This window comes from Micropterus salmoides, unplaced genomic scaffold (assembly GCF_014851395.1).
Source record: "Micropterus salmoides isolate LMB-PRFRI ecotype aquatic unplaced genomic scaffold, ASM1485139v1 Ms_hic_scaffold_16, whole genome shotgun sequence".
NCBI classification, from domain to species: Eukaryota; Metazoa; Chordata; class Actinopteri; order Centrarchiformes; family Centrarchidae; genus Micropterus; species Micropterus salmoides.
This window is the reverse complement of record NW_024040707.1, coordinates 16,619,054-16,640,460: the sequence shown is the minus strand read 5'-3', so window position 1 is coordinate 16,640,460 and position 21,407 is coordinate 16,619,054. Positions and strand designations below refer to the sequence as shown.

At 43.0% G+C, this 21,407-nt stretch overlaps 1 protein-coding gene across 1 annotated transcript in view; it reads right to left on the bottom strand.

Moving 5' to 3' along the window:
* The window catches only part of LOC119905437 (ERC protein 2), a 164,690-nt gene that overhangs the window by 39,385 nt on the left and 103,898 nt on the right, over nucleotides 1–21,407 (bottom strand). Inside the window, exons 17-19 of the mRNA XM_038722471.1 lie at nucleotides 10,031–10,178; nucleotides 5,051–5,212; nucleotides 924–989 (exon numbers count right to left, since the gene is read on the bottom strand). Coding sequence (XP_038578399.1) covers nucleotides 963–989; nucleotides 5,051–5,212; nucleotides 10,031–10,178 — 337 coding nt within the window. The 3' untranslated portion in view covers nucleotides 924–962. The remainder of the gene's footprint in view (nucleotides 1–923; nucleotides 990–5,050; nucleotides 5,213–10,030; nucleotides 10,179–21,407) is intronic.

The following is a 21,407-nucleotide window of genomic DNA, read 5'->3' as shown; positions in this document are numbered from 1 at the left end:
GGAGGAAAAGAATGAGATGCACTGGAAACTATGAGTATACCATGCTGCCTGGTTTTCTCTCTTGTTCCCACATAAATACATAAGCACAGTTTCCCTTTCCCTCTCTTTTCCCATCTATATCTCATCTATCTATCTCACATTTCTAAATCTCTCTTTGTCTCACACACACACCTATTAGCTCCAAGCAAACCATGACCCTCCCTGCACAGACCTCTTTCCGCATGTCTGTGTTCAAAGGCATCCTGAGTCTATGGGGGGCTTCGATATAAAAGCCCCAAAACAGGAATTATCGTTTATGACTCTGCATTCTTCATTTTATGCTTTTTCAGCTTACAGCCTTAAAAAAAATGCTTCATGACTGTTCTGTGTTCTATTGTAATTAACTACCCCACACACTGGCACACAACAGGGTGGGGTAGCGCGGTAAAACTTTACTACGACTGAGAAAGTGGGGTGCGGAGAGACAGACTTGTCCATCTCTGGTTTTTCTCACTGTGTCGTTTTTATCACCTGCGGGCCCTGGTACGCTTGCTTTAGGCTGCTGGGTGTATAAAGGTCTAATACCACACAGTTACCTATATAGCCACAGAGTGCACACACAGCACGCGGCACAACCAGCATGTGAGCACTTCACAGAAAGGCAGCCATAAACCTCTGAATAAACTGAGGCTCTTTAGCCGACTGAAATTCATAAGCAATGGGAAAAGGAGCCGGATTCTATTACACTCTCTTGTGTCAGAGTTGGGTAATGCTGTGGTTATTGTGGTACCATCAATGTTCCCGGGCTAATGGTTATTTGAGCCCACTGAGGAAGCCTATTGTGTAGAAGATCATTAACATATCCGGAGCGGAAATACAGCACTACACCATTGCAAGGAGTACATTATCTCTAAAATTAGTAGAAAAATGTAACGATAACTCACTGTGGACAAATGGTTGCAGGGTTACCATGGCGATGGTCATCATGCCCATATTCCCTCTTCATCATCCTGTGAGGAAAAACAATCATCATTATTATTATCATTATCGTCATTAACCGTCAGTTTAAATGATATTTTATGTCAAAAGTCTCCAAAAACTGCATATATGTGGCTGAAAACGGCTTCCTTTTAGACCAAACTACTTACTGTACAAACTCAGTGATTATTTCTTTACAAGTACAGTCTCATTGCCTAACCTTATATTCCTCCAAACCCCCTGTGGCTTTTAATCAAAACAATCCTGTTCATGTTCCTCATTCAGAAAAGCTGTGTATGATATCATGAAATGCTTTCCTCAATGTGATTGTTAGGAACCAATAACTAAACACACAAGGGGTTTCCTTAGGGCTGAAACTGTGCAGGCAAGAGCCCTGCTAACAAGAAGGCTAATTCACTCAGACATTAACATTACAATGGTTAGCATGAGCTGGCAGCTCACTATAGCCAAGCTCTTGCCTGCATAATGCTAAACTAGGCTTCGGCAAAGCAGAGTCTATGCTAACGCTACACACGAACGAAAAACACGAGGGCCTTGGCTGCAGTCCACAGTGGCTTTGGTTGGACTGAATGGTTGTGACAGGCTCAGTAAACTCAGTAGGCAACACCTAAGCAGCTAAGCTATAGATATAATGGCCTTTCAATGGAACATGCTCGATGCTAAATGCTAACATGCAGTGAATGGCTGTGACAGGCCCTGTAAACAGAGCCAGACCTATAACCACTGATTCTGCCAGGTTAAACACACACACATACACACACACACACACACACTCACACACACACACATACACCCAGAGACACAAACAGGCCAAATACCATGTGCTACTTCTCATAAACCTGAAGCAGGCAGCATGTTTAGGCTTGGAGAAAAAAAAGAACAACAACCTAAAAGAAAAAGGTTGTATAATTCTGTCTCTGATAAACACTTTATGGCTGTTTTCTATTTCCTTCCGAGGCTGCTGCCAAGTATCTGGCAGTGGTGCTGGCACGGCTAAATGAGAACAACATGAACACAACATGCCCGTCAAACTGCACACACTTCACGCTGAGACACAGACCTGGTGTGCATCTCAAGAGGCTAAATCCACTTCCTGTGCTTGTCTCCTCTGATTAGATTTCACCTGTCCTTCACAGATTAAGTAGAGGACAGGGAGTATAGTTATAGGATTGGGATGGACACACTAACTGTAGCATGATCTTTGAATGACATGAGGGTTGGCTCCTTGGAAATCCTTGAAATAGGTTCTTGTGCTTGTGTGTCCACTATTCCAGTGCATGCATTTGTGCTTACGTGTCTTTAATGTGCCAGTTGGGTGTGCATGTGTTTGAGCAAATGCAAATGCAAACAAAAAAAATTGCATGTGTGGTCACTGTTATGTTATTCATGGCACTAGCTGTATCTTGGAAAGGCACTGCGGTCTCCAGGGTGAGCGTGCAGACCCTCTTCATCATCATTATCATTATCATCATCAATCATCCTTCGAGTGGCGTTCCTGGACCCGGCAATGCACTGAACCACTGGCCTGGCCGCACTTGGATATTACATTTGAAATGGGAAAGATGGAGGGACAGAAGGGACCAAAGGAAAGAATGAAAGAGACAAGGAGGCATGGAGAGAAAGAATGTGGGTGGGAAGAAAATACACCAGGAAGAAAAGTAATGTCAAGACGGTAGAGAAATGATTTAAAAAAAAAAAAATTGTGGCAAAAGCATAGTAAAAAAGAAGAGAAAGGAAGAGAAGAGGTAACGTGAAAGAAACTAGAGTTGAGATAGAACAAAGTGTTCAAGAAAAACAAACAGTAATTAATCACATTTGAAAGAGGGAGATTAAAGGAGAGGGAAAACAGTCAGTGACATCCAGACTGTGTGACCCGACATCATCACCCATCAACAGTGCACAGCACACACACATGCAGAGACACACACACACACACACACACACACACACACACACACACACACCTTGGAGGCCTTACCCTGACCTTTGCCGTATTTTCCCATTAGGGTCAAAAATCAGATATGAGGAAAAGCCACAGGGTGATTGGCTGACCTCTGTCAACAGGGTCTTTTGTTTTTGAAGCGTGTGTGCTTCACACAAGAATGGAGAAAGATCTTAGCTAAATAAATATCAGTTTGGCTATAGCTTGTGAACAGAAGGGGATGATGACATATTGATAACACATATTCATATGCGTTGTGTTAACGGACCTAGCTAAATCTATGCAATTTGCAAATTGAGTGGTCATTGTCTTTTATCTAACCTACATTTAATGTATTTCTATTTTGCCCCCTTTTAAAACATATTCGACTTTCTCCCTCAAATGTTGCATACAAAGTGTGAGCCATCACAGTTCCCTTTTATGGACATAAAAATCAACTTTAATAGAAAGTATAATTCAGCCAATCGGCCCAGATTTATGAGTTATTTTGTTTTTCCCCCACATTCTTAACAAGATTTCCCAGCAACCCTAATATACTTTCTTTGCTGGTGTTTTTCAGTCCAACTTGAAAAGTTTAAATATCATTTGCAGAGAGCTACTGTTTCATATGTCAAAAACTATAAACACTGCTGCAGTAAAATAGTGCTGGATAGCCATAATGAAGGAACGATATTTATAAGTGCAAAGTGAAGGAGAGTAATGTGTGATACTAAAAATTGACCCCCTGCAGCTCACAGTTTAATATGAGGCCTACCGTGGTTGCAAGTATTCTGCAATACAATAGAACAATGTGGAGACTTGATAGCTTAATAATATTATTTTAGCAAGTCAGATGAAAAACATAACATAACATAACCTAATAACTACACAGCTAGAACTCAAAAGTGGTCCTTGTGGGATTACGGGGTGGTTTCAAAGGATAAACTATGTTTCATATCATTCTTTTCCCCACTCTGAACTTCCAAATATTATAGCATTATATTAAGCATAATGCCACAAAAATCTTCAAAATTAGATGTAGATTCATTCTGTAGTTGAAAAGGATGGAAATGTTCAAGTAAAAATATGCCCTACTGTAATATATAACTCAAGTGTGTCTGAGATTCTGAGTGAAAAGTGTGCATATAGATGTCAATCAACTCCAGACGCTCACATTCTTTTAGGAATCAAAAATCTTTCCACAGGCGTAAAAAGGCTAAAATAATATTAAAACCAGCTATCCCGTCCTCTTACATATTGCCAAGGTAAGTGTGGCGTGATGCATGGAGATGACTGTGTGTTTGTATGCATGTGCGTGTGTTGGGGAGGTATTAAGGACAGGGGAACCACAGTGCATGTTTAACTCCCAATTTAGACAGCAGTTTCAGAAACATTTCTAAAGTCTAAAAACATGTAATGGTGCATATCAAATAGAACAGATGTGGGGACTTAGACTCAGGTGGAAATCCCCAGGTATTCGTCTTAAACCTCAAAACACACATACGCGCACACATACTTCATCTTCACAGCTTGGAATCCCCCCAATCACAACCTCTTCACAACAATAGAGTTGTGATGAGTTTAAATTCATGAAATCATCTCTGTTTCTTTTAAGATAGATTTCTCCCGTTGGCGATTTCATCTGGGTACACAGTATCAACAAAGACTCAGGTGTGCATCGCCATGTGCATCTACACACGCACACATTCAGGCATGCACACACCTACAGCATGCATGCTCACACAAACGCTTTGTGCTGACAGCAGCAAAAGTTTGTTCTTCTTCAGCTGTCTTCAAACAGACTCATTACGTTTGTCCTCAGGACAGTCTGGATATGAAGAGAGAAGGAGCTCGTATGAGAGATGAGCAATATATAAACTTATCTTACACACAAAGCCCACTGATCAAAAACACTGATTTGGCAGCTTTTCCCCTTCAGGCTGCTTATCTAAACGATATGAAGTAATGAAGGTGAGGCAGAAGAGAGAGGGAAAATATTTTATATCTAACCCCAACTGACTGGTGGTGGAGATGACAAATGTGAAACTCCATCAACTTTAAAAGCAAGAAGATGAGAGCCCACAACATCTAGTAGACAACGTCTACTTGTGAGAACAAGCCCAAGCTTTAAAAATGGTTGGTGCGGACGACCTGGTCCATAGGGGGTCGGTGGTTGGCGTGGTGGGGCCCTCTCGGCAGACTTCGGTGATGCACGTTTCCTGGATGCAAGTGGTAAGAATGGTGAGGATGATGTTGGGGGTGTATGTGATCTTCCTCGTAGTTATCCGCTATCAGCTTCATTCTGCTCTGAGTCTGCAAAAAAAAGGAGATAAACAAGAAAATTTATGATACATAATTATAACACGCATACACTAAGCCATTTATTTCCCTAAACACTGCTTATTTGTTTCTTTAAAATGTTCTCGGGGTCTTAGAATGATTAGGCTGAGGGATTCTTGGATGGGGGGAAAGCATGTTGAAAGCCATCAAAGATGATAAAAACAGTGCCGCTAACAACACTTGACAGGTCATAAATTGAGTGAGTCGGAGTGCCTGATGAAAACATTGTAAGTCTGTCAAATGTCATCCATATTTGCAGATTATCATTTAATTAGATTAGACGAATCTTAGTCAGAACAGTTAGTGAGTGTTTTGCCTAGCTTAAGGCCACAGGCGTCCTGGCGTTCTGAAGCAACCTCATTTTAGATGTCATTGATTAAAATTACACTCAAATATGCATCTTTGTGCATGCCTGTAAATGGGTAAGTAAGACTATGTGTCCTTTGTTTGTGCGTCTGTGTGTATTCTGTGGAAGAGGCTGTCATCCTGCCAACATCATTGCTTTGGAGAGAGATAACATGACTAACGTTAACAATCAGCTTAACTCCAGTGAGGCCCGCTGTCTGGGAGATAGACAGAGACAGAGTGGGTGCAGATATATTGACAGGCTCGGCTTTATTCCCTTAACTGGAGATACTTCCCCTGAGGGCGGACATGACTGCAGAGCGGGGAGGTGGGATTGCGCATGGGATGAAGATGATTCCAAGGAAAGCTATGCACACGTCTCTCATCCAAAATGTTGCGGCTTTCCTGGTTTAAATGAGAGACAGCCATGGGAGGAAGACACAAAAAGCCTGAGTCAGCTGTGAAGATGGAGGGGGGGAGTGGAGTTACAGTAGTCAGTGGCCTGGGGACATCACTGCTGAGATAAGGAGCTGAAGCCTAATGACTGAGGAAACGAGCCAGTCAGGATCACAGGAGAGGATGTGGCTAGAATTAAAGAGGTTAGCAATTAGCTTAAATTGGAGAAGAGCTGCTTAGATAAGGTGAGAACATTGACACTGTGGTGAGAGGGACGGAGAGAGAGAGAGACAGAGAGAGAGACAGAGATCAAGAAGAAGAGTGTGGGACGGAGAAAGGCTCAGACAGACACCAGACCAGTGGTTAGAGCAGTTAAAGGCTAGGCTGAGGTGTACGGCCCTCCTTGACCTCAGGTGTTGACACTAGCAGGTGTGACTGGGTGGGGCTGGCTTCAATGCAACAGTTACAGAGCTGACACCTGTCATTGAGAATAGTCAATTACTATCATATACAATGCAGCTGACGAAACCACTGTCCTGTTGCACAGTACATGCTGTAGGTGCTTCCACTTAGATTCTTCCGCAGTACTTAATAATGCTGTTTGAATCTCATAGAGAAATATTTTCAAAACGAATTAGTGGCCAAGGGTCCAAAAGGCTAATGTGTGTTTAGTCCTCGCTGCTAATCTAACAAGAACCACATTGCTTGTTCCTGTTCATCTAATTACAGCCATATTAGGTAGGATGAGAAGCCAAACGTCCTAGAATATGTGTGTGCGTGTGTGTGTGTGTGCACGTAGTTAATATTTAATGACCTGAGACACGAACACAGATGAATGAAGTGATGAATTGCTTCTGGAAGAGTCTGACTGTGTGGTCAGGACAGGCCACATGTGGCCATGCAGATTATTCAAACAGACACACACACACACACACACACACACACACACACACACATTCACACTCTTCTTATAGACATATCCCGGTGCGCATGTGTAAAGAAGGTGTGCGCATATAACATGGAATGTGTGTGTTTTAATTAGTGTTAATTAGGGGCTCTGCAGAGTAAACAGCTCTGTAATGGCCTCCAGGCCTGCTTTTAGATCAGGCAGCCTAGAATAGACACAGGTGGCACTACTGGTGAAGGAGAGGAAAGGAGAGAGGAGAGCATTGACATCTATAACCTTAACAGATTTAGGCCTATACTGTATGTGTGCAGTGAGTGGTCTCTGCATGTGTATCAAAGTGCAGCTGGTGGTGTAAACATGGCAGTGATGATCCCGCTGCTGTGCTCACAGCTGCATCCCGAACTTCAATCCAAGCCCTCTGTAAATCTCAAGCCTGGCCTGATTAGAACAGAGCTGTATTAACACATATGGACACAGGAGGCCTGACAAGAAAGGCCTTAAACAAACAGACAGCTGGGGTAAGGCTGCACAGTTTTCACAACCTCCTTTGATCAGGTCTCTGTGTGTGTTTGTGTGATCTATCCATGCAAAATGGTATCGCCGCTCTAAGCAGGCAGATAAGCAGTTCTGAATGGCACACCTCTGAGATCACAAAATCCATCTTTTTAGCATAGAGAGAGGATGGATGCTCAAGTGTGTCCAAAAAAGAGAGGAAGAGGGGGGAAATGAGGAAAAGTCACAGAAAATGGCTCACCTCTGGGGATTTCCAAATTCATCTTTTCTGGGCTTTAAGGCACCAGTGATGTTTGGTCATCCATCACTAGGATGGGACCACTCAAAGAATTCCCACACGGGGACACATTTGTTCTGACTCTCTCCACAAGAAGTCTAAACACTACACTCTTCATGTGTATGTCTGTGTGTGAGCGGCTGTGTCTTTGTATATGTGTGTTTGTCTTTGCTGAAGAAGGTCTATGCCTCAAAGGGAAGCAAACTGTCTGAGAAAGGAAAGTTTGTCTTAGACCGCCGTCATTGTGCATACACACACACTAGATCTTCTAAAAGAGGGATGTGGGGAGGTCAGGCAGGGCACTGCTATCTGTAAATCTATCTGCTGTCTACAGATCAGCTTTCTCCTATGAGACTCTGAGTCCCATAATTCTTTGGCATTTCCTGGTGAGTTTCCTTCCGCCATTGGCTGTTGAGGACCTGAGGAAGGCAAAATATCCTGATATGTGTGTCAGTGGGTCAGAAGACAGAGAGCCGGTGTGTGTCATGTCGAACAACATAATCCCCAGAGAGCTCATTCTGCAGAATGGAAGGAACCCAAGTAGTGCAAAGTCCCTGCAGGAGCTACTTACCTTACACCCTCCATAACATTAATAGATGACCCACAGTTTTAGGGCCCCAGTGCTAGGTGGCCATATCGCTGCCTGGTACATCTTTCCACTTGGCGACAGTACTTAAATGGATTTATTTGCATGTGTGCTTGAGGACAATTTTAAGAAACAAGGTTTGCTTGTACAAGAAAGTGGAGGCAAAGAAAGAATATGCTGCCCACCCCTCTCATCTTCCGCCCCTTCCTTTCTTTTCTTTTTCCCTTTTTTTTCTCCTCTCCTCTGCTCCAGGCCCAGCGGCCACATCGATGCAATTAGAGCTCATCACATCATCAGGTGGACGGTAACTGCTGGTTACCCAACGGGGAAAACATGACGCATCCAATGGCGATAAACAGATAATAGGCTTTCCTTGAAATTCCTCAAATAGAATTGCACCCCCTAGGAACTGTTTATCGTTTACAAGACACGAACAAACATAGGTTCGCACTTGAATGCACACCCAGCCACTGCATCTGTTGACTTTTAAATGCACCATGTTTCCCAGAAGCCCCTGTGACTCAGGAGACCGTATATGTGGACACCCTGCTGTTGGCTCATTATCTTTAGCATTCACGTTAGCTCAGTCACTGATGTGGTCTGACCAAACCTTAATGACCCACATACCTTCATCAGCCTTAAGGTTTTATTGAGAACCAGAGCAACATGGGAAATAGGTGTGTGTATGTGTGCGTAGGTATGTGTGTGAGTGTGCGCTGAGATTTTTGTCTGTTTGACCAGAAGATGTCAGACAGAAAAGTCCGCCGGTGACTCACCGATGATACCAAACTACGTCTGCGACTTGAGTGCAGCTAATAACTCCGATTGCAACATGATTGTTAGGAGAATAGCTTTCATCATGTGTTTGTGTGGCTGGATTTGAAATCACAGCTCCTACTTGACTGGTTTGGCTTATGATGACTGAACGCAGTAGTGTGTTTTGAGGCGGGGAAGTCTACTCTGTTAACTACCAGGAATTATTAACCTATCTGTTCCTGGTTTTAAAGTTAAAAGTCTGCCCAGTAGGCTGTTTTAGTGCAGGTAGGGTTTCACCATCTGCAGCAGGTTTGAATTTGGACTCCTTCTTTGATTCACAACGCCAGAATCGGTCCTAAACGGCGACCGCAAGGCCAGGCTCCATTTGATTCATGTGCAGGCCAGTCAACCACTAAAGTGTAACTTATACTTCTGTGTCGAATCAACGGCATAGGCTACGGGGCTACGCAGAGCTAAGCATCGCCTGATGTGCACCTCCTCAAAAATGGAACTACGCGTCGATTCGACGTTGACCAGAAGTACCCCACGCTTTGAAGTAACATTTACTAGCGGCCAAAACGGTGGCTGTAACACAGTGAATCAATATATTTGTCCGTCGCAACCCGAGCGAAATGACTCGTTTCGCTATCAGAATGTGATCCATTGGCTCGGTAACATTTGAAAAGGCTACACCAGCCGCACGTATACAATTTTACCCCCATTTACGTTAGCGGAGTGCTAAACCAGAAGTTAGCCTGCTTGGCTGGCAAAAGTCAACAAAGTGGACACTGTAGCGCTAATGCCGACTAGTGTTTGGGGGTGTAATTGCAGAATGACGGACACACCTACGCACAAGTAAATATATGGCTACGTGCGTAGCCTACGGCGTAGGTACGCACGTAGACCCTACACAGGAGTATAAATGGGCCTTAAGACCAGGAGAGCTGTAAATGTAATTCATTGTTTATATGCACGTATAAATAGCTTGGTGGTCGTGTGTGGTTGATGTACCTGCTGTTTGAGCTGGTGCATGAGCCTGTCTTTCTCCCTCTTCAGAGCCATCACTTCCTCCTGGGCTTTCTTCCGTTTGGAAGAGGATAACTCCAGCAGTGCGATGTTAGCATCCTTCTCACTGATGGCTGCCAGCAAAGCCTGCTGCCTGTGGGGATGAGACCAGGAAATGTGGAAAGAAGGGTGCAAGAAGTAAGAGGGAATGTTATCACAAATGGACAAAATATTTAAAACATGGGTCATATTTATTCTCCAGAAAGTTGGAATGTAAAAATATTTTTTACAGTCAGAAAATAGACAGGGAGACAACGCAGGGACACGGATACACAGCACCCACATCTGCAGCTGTGGTCCCTTGTACACATGCAGATGTCACAACAAGCTCACTTATTCCAGAGCTCCTTAAACTCAGACAGAGATTCCACAGAAAAGAAACAGACATCTTTGAAGTGGTCTGCTAAGTGCTGTATTAGTGGTACCTCAGTGTGACTCATGGGCATGTAATAATGTAATGGAGACTAATAGAGCAGGCTGAGAGGATATGACATCTTTCTTCTGTCACCGCTGGTTACCACATTGTGTGTGTTTGAGTCTGTGAGTGTGTGTATAAAGGGGGTGGCAACAAATGACTGTCTACAGGTGCAGAGGACACAAACCACCAAGCTTCATCATAGGCACACAACCAGACGTACACATGTACACCCACAGGTCTCAAGAGAATGCCTTGCGTAAGTCTTCGGAGCAGATTGGTGATGACTAGCCTCGTCATTAAGCAGGATATCGTAAATCCAATGTGGTGACAAATACACATTCTATCCGCCCCAAATCTTGTAAACACATGCAGAAGCACAAACATATTCTCATAGAAAGCCAAGCACATACACCTCCAACATCACTGTCACCAGACACACAAAATTTGATTAAAAACATAAAATGCACCTTTTTGTGTACAGTAAACTGTAACAAAATGTATGTATGGTTCTTTGTCTCTACAAAGTCCATCTGAATGACCATCGCAGAAGTCAAGCTGTCTAACTAGTGTATAGGCACTAATGATATTTTACGTTGGATAAACATAACTCTGCTAAACTCCAGACTCTTAAATCGCATTTGAAACTAGGAGGGCATTAAATAAAGAGGGTAAGGTAATGTGTGGGTTTGTGTGAGGTGAGGGGTAGAGGAAGAGGAGGAGGGAGGGTGAGTTCAAAATACACTTTGGACTCAATTAAAAATTGACCTGCATTGGTGTGTTTTTATTCCATGATTTAAGTCCCTGCAGAAATAACTCAATTGCGAAAATAAACACGCTGAACTCAGAATAAAGTCCTGCTGCCCTGGGACTCCACATTTGGTGTTTTTAGTACAATTATCTGCATGCCGCATCTGGATTCTCCCATTCAAGACCATTAATAGGCCTCTGTGTGTTTGTGTGCGCTTGCATGCTGCGCATGTATTTGTGTGTGCATGCACATGGGTTCTGACATGGATTGGAGCAGCTAATCACACCATTAATCACGAAGCAGGACCAACGTGACACTTTTCGTCTCCCCACACCTTCACTGTTATTCCTTTTAATGTGCACTGTAATGGGAACACACACTTACATTGTACTTGTAGCAGAGCAAGTGCTATAAACTTCAGGCTTATTCTGCTTGACCTGGCCAATCACAATGTAAAATGGGGAAAGAATTCTAAAAATTAAAAAAAATCCACAAATCTAATAACAGTGCAATTGATTTTTAAATCCCTCTTCTTATGGTCCAGTTTTACATCCACGGCCTAACAAACCTAATGATTAATTTAGTATTTTACACCATGACACAATGGCAATTGCAGTTTCATTACTTTATCTTTGGCTGTGTTAAATAGAGTGAAGAGGTGATGCACAGAGTCATATATGGGCAAGTAATGCGGCACAGCGTGTCACTGTTCATAAACAGTGTGTCAGATTAACAGCCCTAGCCCACTCGTAGGATGGCCATCTTTACACCACACTGCCAGACATGGAAACTCTGACCACATCCCGCTAGTCTCAAAGTAACGCTTTTCCTTATCTCCTTTAGCACTGCATGCAAACACAAAATGTTGTCTCTGTAGGTCAGTATGTGAATACACACAGAATAATTGCACACTAAACTGGAAAACATAGTCACCATTTGGGAATGGGACAACATTTTTTCTCAGTCTTAGTGGTGCATTAGGTGCAGGACCAACTTACTAGAGTAAAAAAGTGTGGTGAAAGGTTAGGGGCACTAACCCCCACCCCAGTTTTGAAAGGGAGGTTTATCTAATCTGTGAACTCATCTGAAAAAGCCAAACAGAGATCCATCTCTATCTGACAACCACGGTGTCACTTCATCAGGATTGTTATTACACTCCCATTCATCAAAGTTGCATTTGCTGAATCAACTGATGAAAGACACAATTTTGGTGTTTGCTTAGTTAGAAAAATAAAGATGTGAAGATGTGATAGTTTGTTGATTCCAGCGAGTGTTGCAGTGACACGCTCGCATTTTACTCCAGCTAAAGAAAAGCCACACACAAAACACAAGTTGTCGCTGTACATTCTGACATTTTTGACATTGTCTGTGGCATTGCAGCAATTGTAAACCTCAACAAGAAAGCTTTACTCAGAAGTAATGACTGTAAGTTCTCTTTTAATGAACAAAATACGTGCTGTGGTCTGTGAAGCCATGGCTGTCACATCTCACCTGTAATCACTAATACAGGTAGACTTCCCAACTGAAAATTATAGATTGACCTCGAGACGTTCTGAGCCCGTCTGAATTAAACGTCTGAACCAAAGTGGCTGCCATGGTTCAGTGCAAGCTAAATCACTTCCAGGCTCTAAAATAACACCGCAGATTACAACGCTGTCTCCCTGTGGGTGCTCTGTGAGTGGTACCGCAGGATTCTGCTGAGTGATGTCTTCCTAAAACAATAAAAAAAAGGGGACATTATTATGATTAGCCAGCCTGTAAACGTTGTCTCCCACATCCTCAATCAGTGATTATGTGTTCATGGTGTGTGTGTGTGTGTGTCTGCGTGTGTGCTGATTAGTATTAGTAACAGTCTTTGAACCTGAATCACACTGGAGCATTTAATCACATCTAATTTGAGCGGCCATTTGGCCTTAGTTGTAGAACACACTTGCAATGTGCATGAATCTAGCAGACAGGACTCATCCATCAGAGACACACAACCCATACACACATACACACACAAAGATAAATGCTGTACTGTATCTGCTGGCTGATCTTTAGTGGGTGAACCCTCTCTCTTTCCCCTCCTCTTGCCTCACTCCCTGCTTAACTAAGACTTGGCGTATCCTGGACAAACAAAGGATTATCTTCATTTCCTGTCCGATCGAAAGGGCTACAATGAAATGGTTTTTCATGACAAACTTGTAATAAGTCTTCGTAAAAGTCAGACCCCATACACTGAGAAGTCACAAGGCACTCCAATAAAAGGACAAATGAATCCGGCTGCTGGATCTCCAGGGTGTCAAAAATCTCATTTTTTTCCTACTCTATCTACTCTCTAACAGTATTTTGGCTGGCAAATGTAAACATGATGCAAGCATTAATTGTTGTGCATTTATATATATCTCATATTCCTCATATTCCCTACCATAAGAGTTGGATAGAGGGAGCATGCAAGGCTCTGTAGAAAAGCACAGGCTGGACTGACATCCTATTTATAAGGGGTGAAATTCTCGGCTCGACTACAACATGTGATTCCAATAGAACCTTCATGGTCCCTGCGATGTATTGAGACATTTGGATCTACAGAGGTTGGAGATGGATGGCTAAAGTACATGACCATGCGATGAGAGGTGAGGGGGGAAGGGGGGGGGGGGTCAGCGGAGACGATATGGAAAGAAAAAAAGGAATGCAAAGAGTGGAAGAGGAGAAGTTAGGTTGAAGGAGATAATTCAGGACAAAGGAATGAAAAATGAGGAGAGGAGACCCTGGTGAAGGCACCTTTGAGGTGGGGCTGCTGTCGAAGGACTGTGGGAGACTGGCAGGTCACACAGATTTCTGGGTGACAAGGGGTTAGGATGGGGTCAAGAGTGAGCATAAGCACACATGCGACCATTTGCATAAAACAAATTCAAAGAAAGAGTATGTTAGGAGAGGTATGCTGTGGCTGTGAGGGAGGAGAGAGAGCAGGTCAAGAATAAAATAAAAAGAGATGGCAAGAGATGAAGGCAATAGACGAGAGGGAAGTATGTGTTTGACAAGAGTGACTGCCACCTGTGCTGCATAAGAAAGAAAAAGTGGAAGAAAAGGAAAGGAGGAAGGGAAGAAAGGAGCAAAGGTAAAGATTTAAGAGTCCCTGCCTACCCTAAATCAGCTCAGCACACTCCATTTTGTTATTCCTAGGCGTCACGGTTGAGGGATGTGTGTTTATAATTTGTGTTATGACTTACTTGAAATTATGAGTGTGGAGAGTCAGTGGGACAGAAACAGATGCGTCCGTGTGATGCCCGAGGGAACCATCAATACTGTCTGCCCCTAAGTGCAGTGTGTGCATGTGTGCGTGCATTTGCCTGTCTGTGTGCACACATTTGTACTTTCATGTCCCTATGTACATGTGTGATGTATTTTGTTATCAAGAACATGGGGAGCCCACTAATATCTGTTCCCAGAACATCCATTATGAAGTCTCCTAGTTTGTGATCATGTCTTTCCACCACTTAACTGTCTAACTCTGCAGATACATTCCATGGGCATTTTATGGCCGTTCCTTGATTGTGAGTGTGTGAAGGTGCGGCACAAGGCCGGGGGCCCCTGGCTAGGCAGTACTAGAGGCCTGTGGAGAGAGCAAGTAGAGGACATGAGAATGGGGCATGGTTGAGTGACACTATTATTTATGGCCTTGGAACACGGTGTTATTTACAACTGAGGAGGTAGGGAAAATGTCTATTTCCAACATAAAACACACGCTCTGGCTTCATTTGGTGAGCTTACTGCAAAGCCAGTTAAGATGGTAAATCTGTGTTTCAACTCTAGATGTGGGTTAAATGTATTTTTATGAGGTCCAAATTTTAGCTACCTTAGGTAGAATTAGCTCCATGCTAACCTGTAGCAGCTAATCTGAAGTCACATGCCAGATGCACCCAGTTCCTTCTGTATGCATACCTGGAATAAAGCCTTTATTTATCTCAATCTATAAAATAGGATTTATCCATACCCACCACAGATACAACTTTCATGTTTGTCTTGTTTGAAGATGCATGTCAACTCCAATATTCCTCTTGACCAGCTATATTAGACAGCACATGCTAATCCTGAGCTTCAAGCAAGAATGACAAACTTTACATGCTAACCTTGAGCTGTGCTTCCCAAGAAAAATCCATGACAGCAGATGGTTCTCTCAGACCTGGGCCAGGTTGTGTGTGTTTTCACTTGACTAATAAAATATACAACCCACTTACTCTGTTCACCCCCACTCCCACACTAATGCTCTGACTGGTGGAAGGGTGGGGGGTGGGGTCTAATTGAAAGAGTATGTATCAGTTTTACAGCAAAAAGAGGGAAAATACGAGGGGACAAAAATCAACAAATCCGCCAAAACTAGCCAAATGTTTAGAGTGGTAGCAGGGACGAGGAGAGATGGCTGACTGCTCCCAGAGATGAGCAGGACCAGACGGCCACCGCTGCATTCCAGCCAGAGAGAGGGGTCGACCAAATAGAGAGACCCAGACTAAGATGAACTGAGAGAGAGAGAAAGAGAGACTGGGTGGCTGTGTGAGTGTGAATGTGTGTGTATGTGTGTGTGTGTGTGTGTGTGTGTGTGTGAATACAGACAAACGAAATGAAGAGAGTGTTATTTAACATTCTGCCAAAACTGAGACTATCTTGTCAAGGCATCAACAACATAAGACGTAAGGATGTAATTTAAATTCAATTAGATATGTTTTGTTCAACATTTTGGAGACTATGTTTATTTGCTTTCTTTCCAAGAGAAAGACATGAGAAGACTGATCAAACTGATTTTCATGTGTGAGGTGCAGACCTGGATGATTAGCCTATCTTAGCAGAAAGACTGGGAGCAGGGGGAACAGCTAGTCTGGCACTCTTGAAAATATGCCTACACACATATCTGATCAATCAATTAACCAACCTTGTTTGAAAAAATGGCAATTTAGAGTTTTTAGAATAAGTTGTTAGCTGGAACTATTTCTCAGTTGGGTGGGTCACTGTGCGTGTCCATCCCTACGTCTTGTTGTTACAGTGGGGTTGCCAGGTTTGATACCGTCGTGCCTGCACAGACACCAAAATCAAACCTGTGATCATTGACCATATTTGACCATGTGCACAGAGATGCTGAAAGAAGAACTGTGTGGGTGGAAAACTTGTGTTAAAATACTAGCCATAATATCTCCTACATGTAACACCCCGAGCCTGTCCTCCACAAAAAAACAACCATATAGGTCGTTTCAGCCACACAAAATTACAACTCAAATTTACATTTATTGTGGCTGCAACCTCTTGTGGCTGTACAGCGCAAATACCTAACAAAGATGATAATATATTATAAATAGCCAAAAGTTGTACACCAGTGGTGGGTTGGACCTCCTTTTTTCACCTACATAATATTGCGAAAATCAGGAATATCCCGTCTAAAAATGATGCAAAAAAACTAGTCCATGCATTTGTTACTTCTAGGCTGGATTACTGCAATTCCTTATTATCAGGCTGCTCGAAAAAGTCCGTTAAGACTCTTCAGCTGATCCAGAAGCTGCAGCACGTGTTCTGACAGGAACCAGGAAAAGAGATCGAATTTCTCCTGTCTTAGCTTCTCTGCATTGGCTTCCAGTAAAATCCAGAATAGAATTTAAAATCATTCTTCTTACCTACAAAGCTCTTAATGGTCAGGCACCATCTTATCTTAAAGAGTTCATAGTACCTTACTACCCCACCAGAGCACTGCGCTCCCAGAATGCAGGGTTACTTGTGGTTCCTAGAGTCTCCAAAAGTAGACTAGGAGCCAGAGTGTTCAGCTATCAAGCTCCTCTCCTGTGGAACCAGGTTCCAGTTTGGGTTCAGGAGGCAGACACCATCTCCACATTTAAGAGTAGGCTTAAGACTTTCCTCTTTGATAAAGCTTATAGTTAGGGCTGGCTCAGGTAACCATCCCTTAGTTATGCTGCTATAGGCCTAGACTGCCGGGGGATTTCCCATGATACACTGAGCTCCTCTCTCCTCTTCTTTCTCTCCCTCTGTATGCAACCTCATCCCATTATTGCATGTTACTAACACAACATCTCCCCTTTCCGGTAGTCTTGTGCTTTCTCGTCCCTCTCCTCTCTCCTCCTATCACTTCCTGCAGGTTTTCTGGCTCAGGAGCTGTGGAGTCTGGATCTGTGGCTGCGGGTCACCTGCTGCCCCCGTGTTCCTGCTCGACACCCTCTGCTACAACAACTATTGTTACTAGTCCTATTGTTATTATTGTTATTATAATCATTAACATTACGATTGTTATTATTAACACTACTATACATATCTGTACCATTTTTCATTTAGTCTATAGCAACATCACCTTTACTGTCTTTACCTCTGTGTGTATATTGTGTAGGCTGCCTCCCTCCCCTCTCTCTCCTTCCATCCCTCTCTTTTTCTCTCTGTTCCTCTCTTGCCCTCTTTCTCTCTGTTCCTCTCTCTCTCTCTCTCTCTCTCTCCTTCACCCCCAACCGGTCGAGACAGATGGCCGCCCACCCTGAGCCATGGTTCTGCTCGAGGTTTTTCCTTGTCTCTGTCGCTTAGTGCTGCTCTTGGTGGGAACTGTTGGGCTTCTGTAAATAACATCATAGAGTATGGTCTAGACCTGCTCTTTTATGAAAAGCGCTGTGAGATAACTGTTGTTGTGATTTGGCGCTATATAAATAAAACTGAATTGAAAATTGAATTGAATTGGACAGAAGGTTCCAGTGTGAAACAAGATTGATTTGTTTTTTTAATAAAGTTAAGTAGCATTAGCTACATTATCTTTGTAGCGTTAGCTAGCTATCTAACTATATTAGTCTTAAAAGCATTAACAGCCCCCGTAACCCTTACCCTAACCTTCACAGGGTTGTTTGTCTAAACCTAAGTCAGTGATTCTATGCTTATTCGACCGGTGGACCCAAAAGGAGGGGTTTAGCTTCTTTGTGTCCCTGCGGTGTCCACCTGTTTATGTCATGTGACGTAGGTCACGTGATTTATGTAACGTAGGTCTGGTCGTGAAACAGAGTTCTAAATTGCCATTTTGTGAGGCAAAGTCAAACGTCACCAGTAGTGGCGCTATTGTAGGATATGAGGTTGATTAAAACAAACTTTAGTTTGGAGGACTTGTTGAATACCCAATAAAAATGCAAATTGATGGCAGGTGTCACGCTGGCTGCATCGCCCTGCCTCCATTCTCTATGTAACGTTCAGCTGAACACCTCCTGATTCCATCACCATACTTAACAAAAACACAAAGATTGATATTGAGGTTCTTATCTCAATCTTAAAAATCAATCAAAAAAGAACGAAAGCAAAAGGTGTATGTCCAGAATTATCCCTTTAATAAACACAAACTCTGGCTGCAGACAGTCCTTGACGGAACAACTAGTCACCTTCTGAGGATCAGCTAGGGGTCAGGTGGATTCCTGGGATAGATATATAGATGGATAAATAAACTAGTGGGATGTCAGTGATGATTATGATGTCACCAGCAGCTTTTTCCCATTTGGATGACCTTGGTTGTATCCACGTGTGCATGTTACTATTTCTTGTGTAACTTCGGTCTCACACGTCAATGCAAGAAAAACACAATCATATTAGTCAAAGCTTTTCCCAATCTCCAAAGCTGTCTAGCATAAGGCCCACCTACATAGTACTCTACCAATAAGGAGAGCTTTGACCCTAAACCTCCAGGGATCCTAACAATATCTGAGCAGGGTTTTCCATTCTCTTAAAGGGGAGGTTTGTTTTACGTCTTTATCGTCGCTCAGATGACTGACAGCGTCTCCCCAGGGCACAAGAAACAAGACAGGGGGCTGTACTGTACCACACACGTGTAGGGCTCCCCTGCCTAGCAGTCCGACACACACACACACACACACACACACACACACATATGCAGCAGCTGGGTTGTTTAAAGCTCCCTGTCATCTGAGAGAGAGGTGAGGGTCACAGAATGAGTAACACTGCTCCAGTCACACTACTGTAAGAACACACACACACACAGAGGGAGAAACATACCCACATATGAAGTGTGTTAAGAAAGAGCACTAAGGCCTCAGTATAAACACTGATAAGTTATGCCCCCATCCTGTCTGTCTCTGGTCCAACCAGCACTGTCCCACAATCCCCCCAATTTTCAACATCAAAAGATGAAGTTATACAATATGAGGCAAAGGAGAGGGTGTTTTGTTGAGGTCAAATTAGATGATTGTACAAATAAAAGTAGAGAAAACTGTCATGTAGTACACATGTTGCTTTATTACAGGACAAAATAATTATTCTTATTATTTATAAATCATTTAGTCTCTAATATGTCCGAAAAATCCTTTCCAAGAGCCCAATCGGACATCTTTAAATTTCTTCTTTTGTGTGTCAAACCCTCCAATATCCAACGTTATTTAATTTAATAATAAAAAAGTGATAGTAAACAATTTTAAACAACAATAATCTGTCGACTGTCTTATTATTTTACAAAACATTTCAGCAAAAGTGAAGATTCCACATCTCCTTTTCACTTTGGTTCCCTTTCTTTGTGAGATAATAACAATAAAAACAAAGTCAGCTTTATTATCTATTATAATGCCAAATGATAACTGCACACACACAATGTACATCTCGTATCAGATGCAAAGAGGAGCATAATTAGTTATCTCTCTTATTCCCTCTATTTCGATAATAGGGTTGCAGGAGTTACACTAAAACTTGTAACTGTCAGTAATGTAAACTGAAAATACCAGGAGGGCACCTTCTGCGTTACGTCATCTAAAATGCACGTCCTCTGTATTGTCTTTTGTGTTAAAATATTGCTCTGTCAAACAGTTCATCCCAGGCTCTTGGACAGGAAGGCCAGCACAATGTGCTGCCTTTTTTTCTCTCCATCCTCAGTCCATTACTCCCTTCCTTTCTTTTGCTAATCAAAGAGAGGAGCCACTCATCAGAGGCGAGGATGGCATCACCTCCTCCTTGGACTTGGACCTCTATCATTCTTCTCCCTCCCTCTATCATTCTCTATTTGGTTCTGTCTTGCCCTATACTCACTCCGGAGTGGGGCTAAATATTAAGTTCAAGGAGGTTATGCAAACACGTTGAAACAGCCATCCTTGGCCTAAGTATTACCCTGAACCCTTCAATTACCCGCCTTGCTTTCCTCTCTCCCCATTCTTCCTGCCTTTTCTGTGCTCTGCACGGAACTGCAGCCTGGAAATACAGTGCACACTCATGACGTGGGGCCAAAAAGCCTTAAAATATCAGGGGCAAAGAGTACAACATAGTGGCGCACTATTACACATGCACACACATACACAAATGTGGACCCAGAATACACACAAACCGATGAAAGACGGGTCCAGAAAACAGTGGGAGCAAGTACCCCTGGTGTATTTTCTCTCTGTTCCAAATGTAGGGCCTGGCGGTGGACCACAGCTGAACCACAGCCGACATGCGGTGGAATGGGAGGCCACCACACTCACTTCCCTAAAGGAGCCATAGACACACACACACACACACACAGGCGATCACACCCACACGCACGCTCAGACACATATACACACATGTTCAGCAATTTCCTGGATAGCACTGTCCTGACGATGGGAGTCCATGTTTGAAAAGTGGTTTGAGGTGATAGGACAGATCTCTATGGGCTGTTTCCCACAATGCTTTGCCAGACAATTACACAAGCCAATTAATGTGGTTACTACAGCACAGCTAGGACTTTACACTGTGTGAGCCGAGTGTGCGTGCGCGAGACAGAGAGAAGATGTGTGCACACTCCTTTGGCCTATATTACTCTTAGAATTATAGCTTTCCTTGGAGCTTGGACCAGTCGATTTCCCGTCAGTGTGTAAAGGACACACAAGGTCACACTAACATTCACCCCACACTCCATCAGCCAATCCCAGTCATTTCCAATCACAGCAACATGAGCTCAACTACTATAAAAGCTGCATTCCCGGAGAACTACAATACCCACAATGTGTTGCGTGTCAACACAGCAGAGAGCTCCATTTCCTGACCCATAACCAAACGTTGGGAGTGACGTTTTTTTAAGAAGTAGAAACTTAATTATATAGTGGTAAAATGTGTTATTTTTCACAGTTACTGCAAGATATATCCCCATACCTGATGAATATAAAAACATATATAACATATTCTGTCACGCTCTA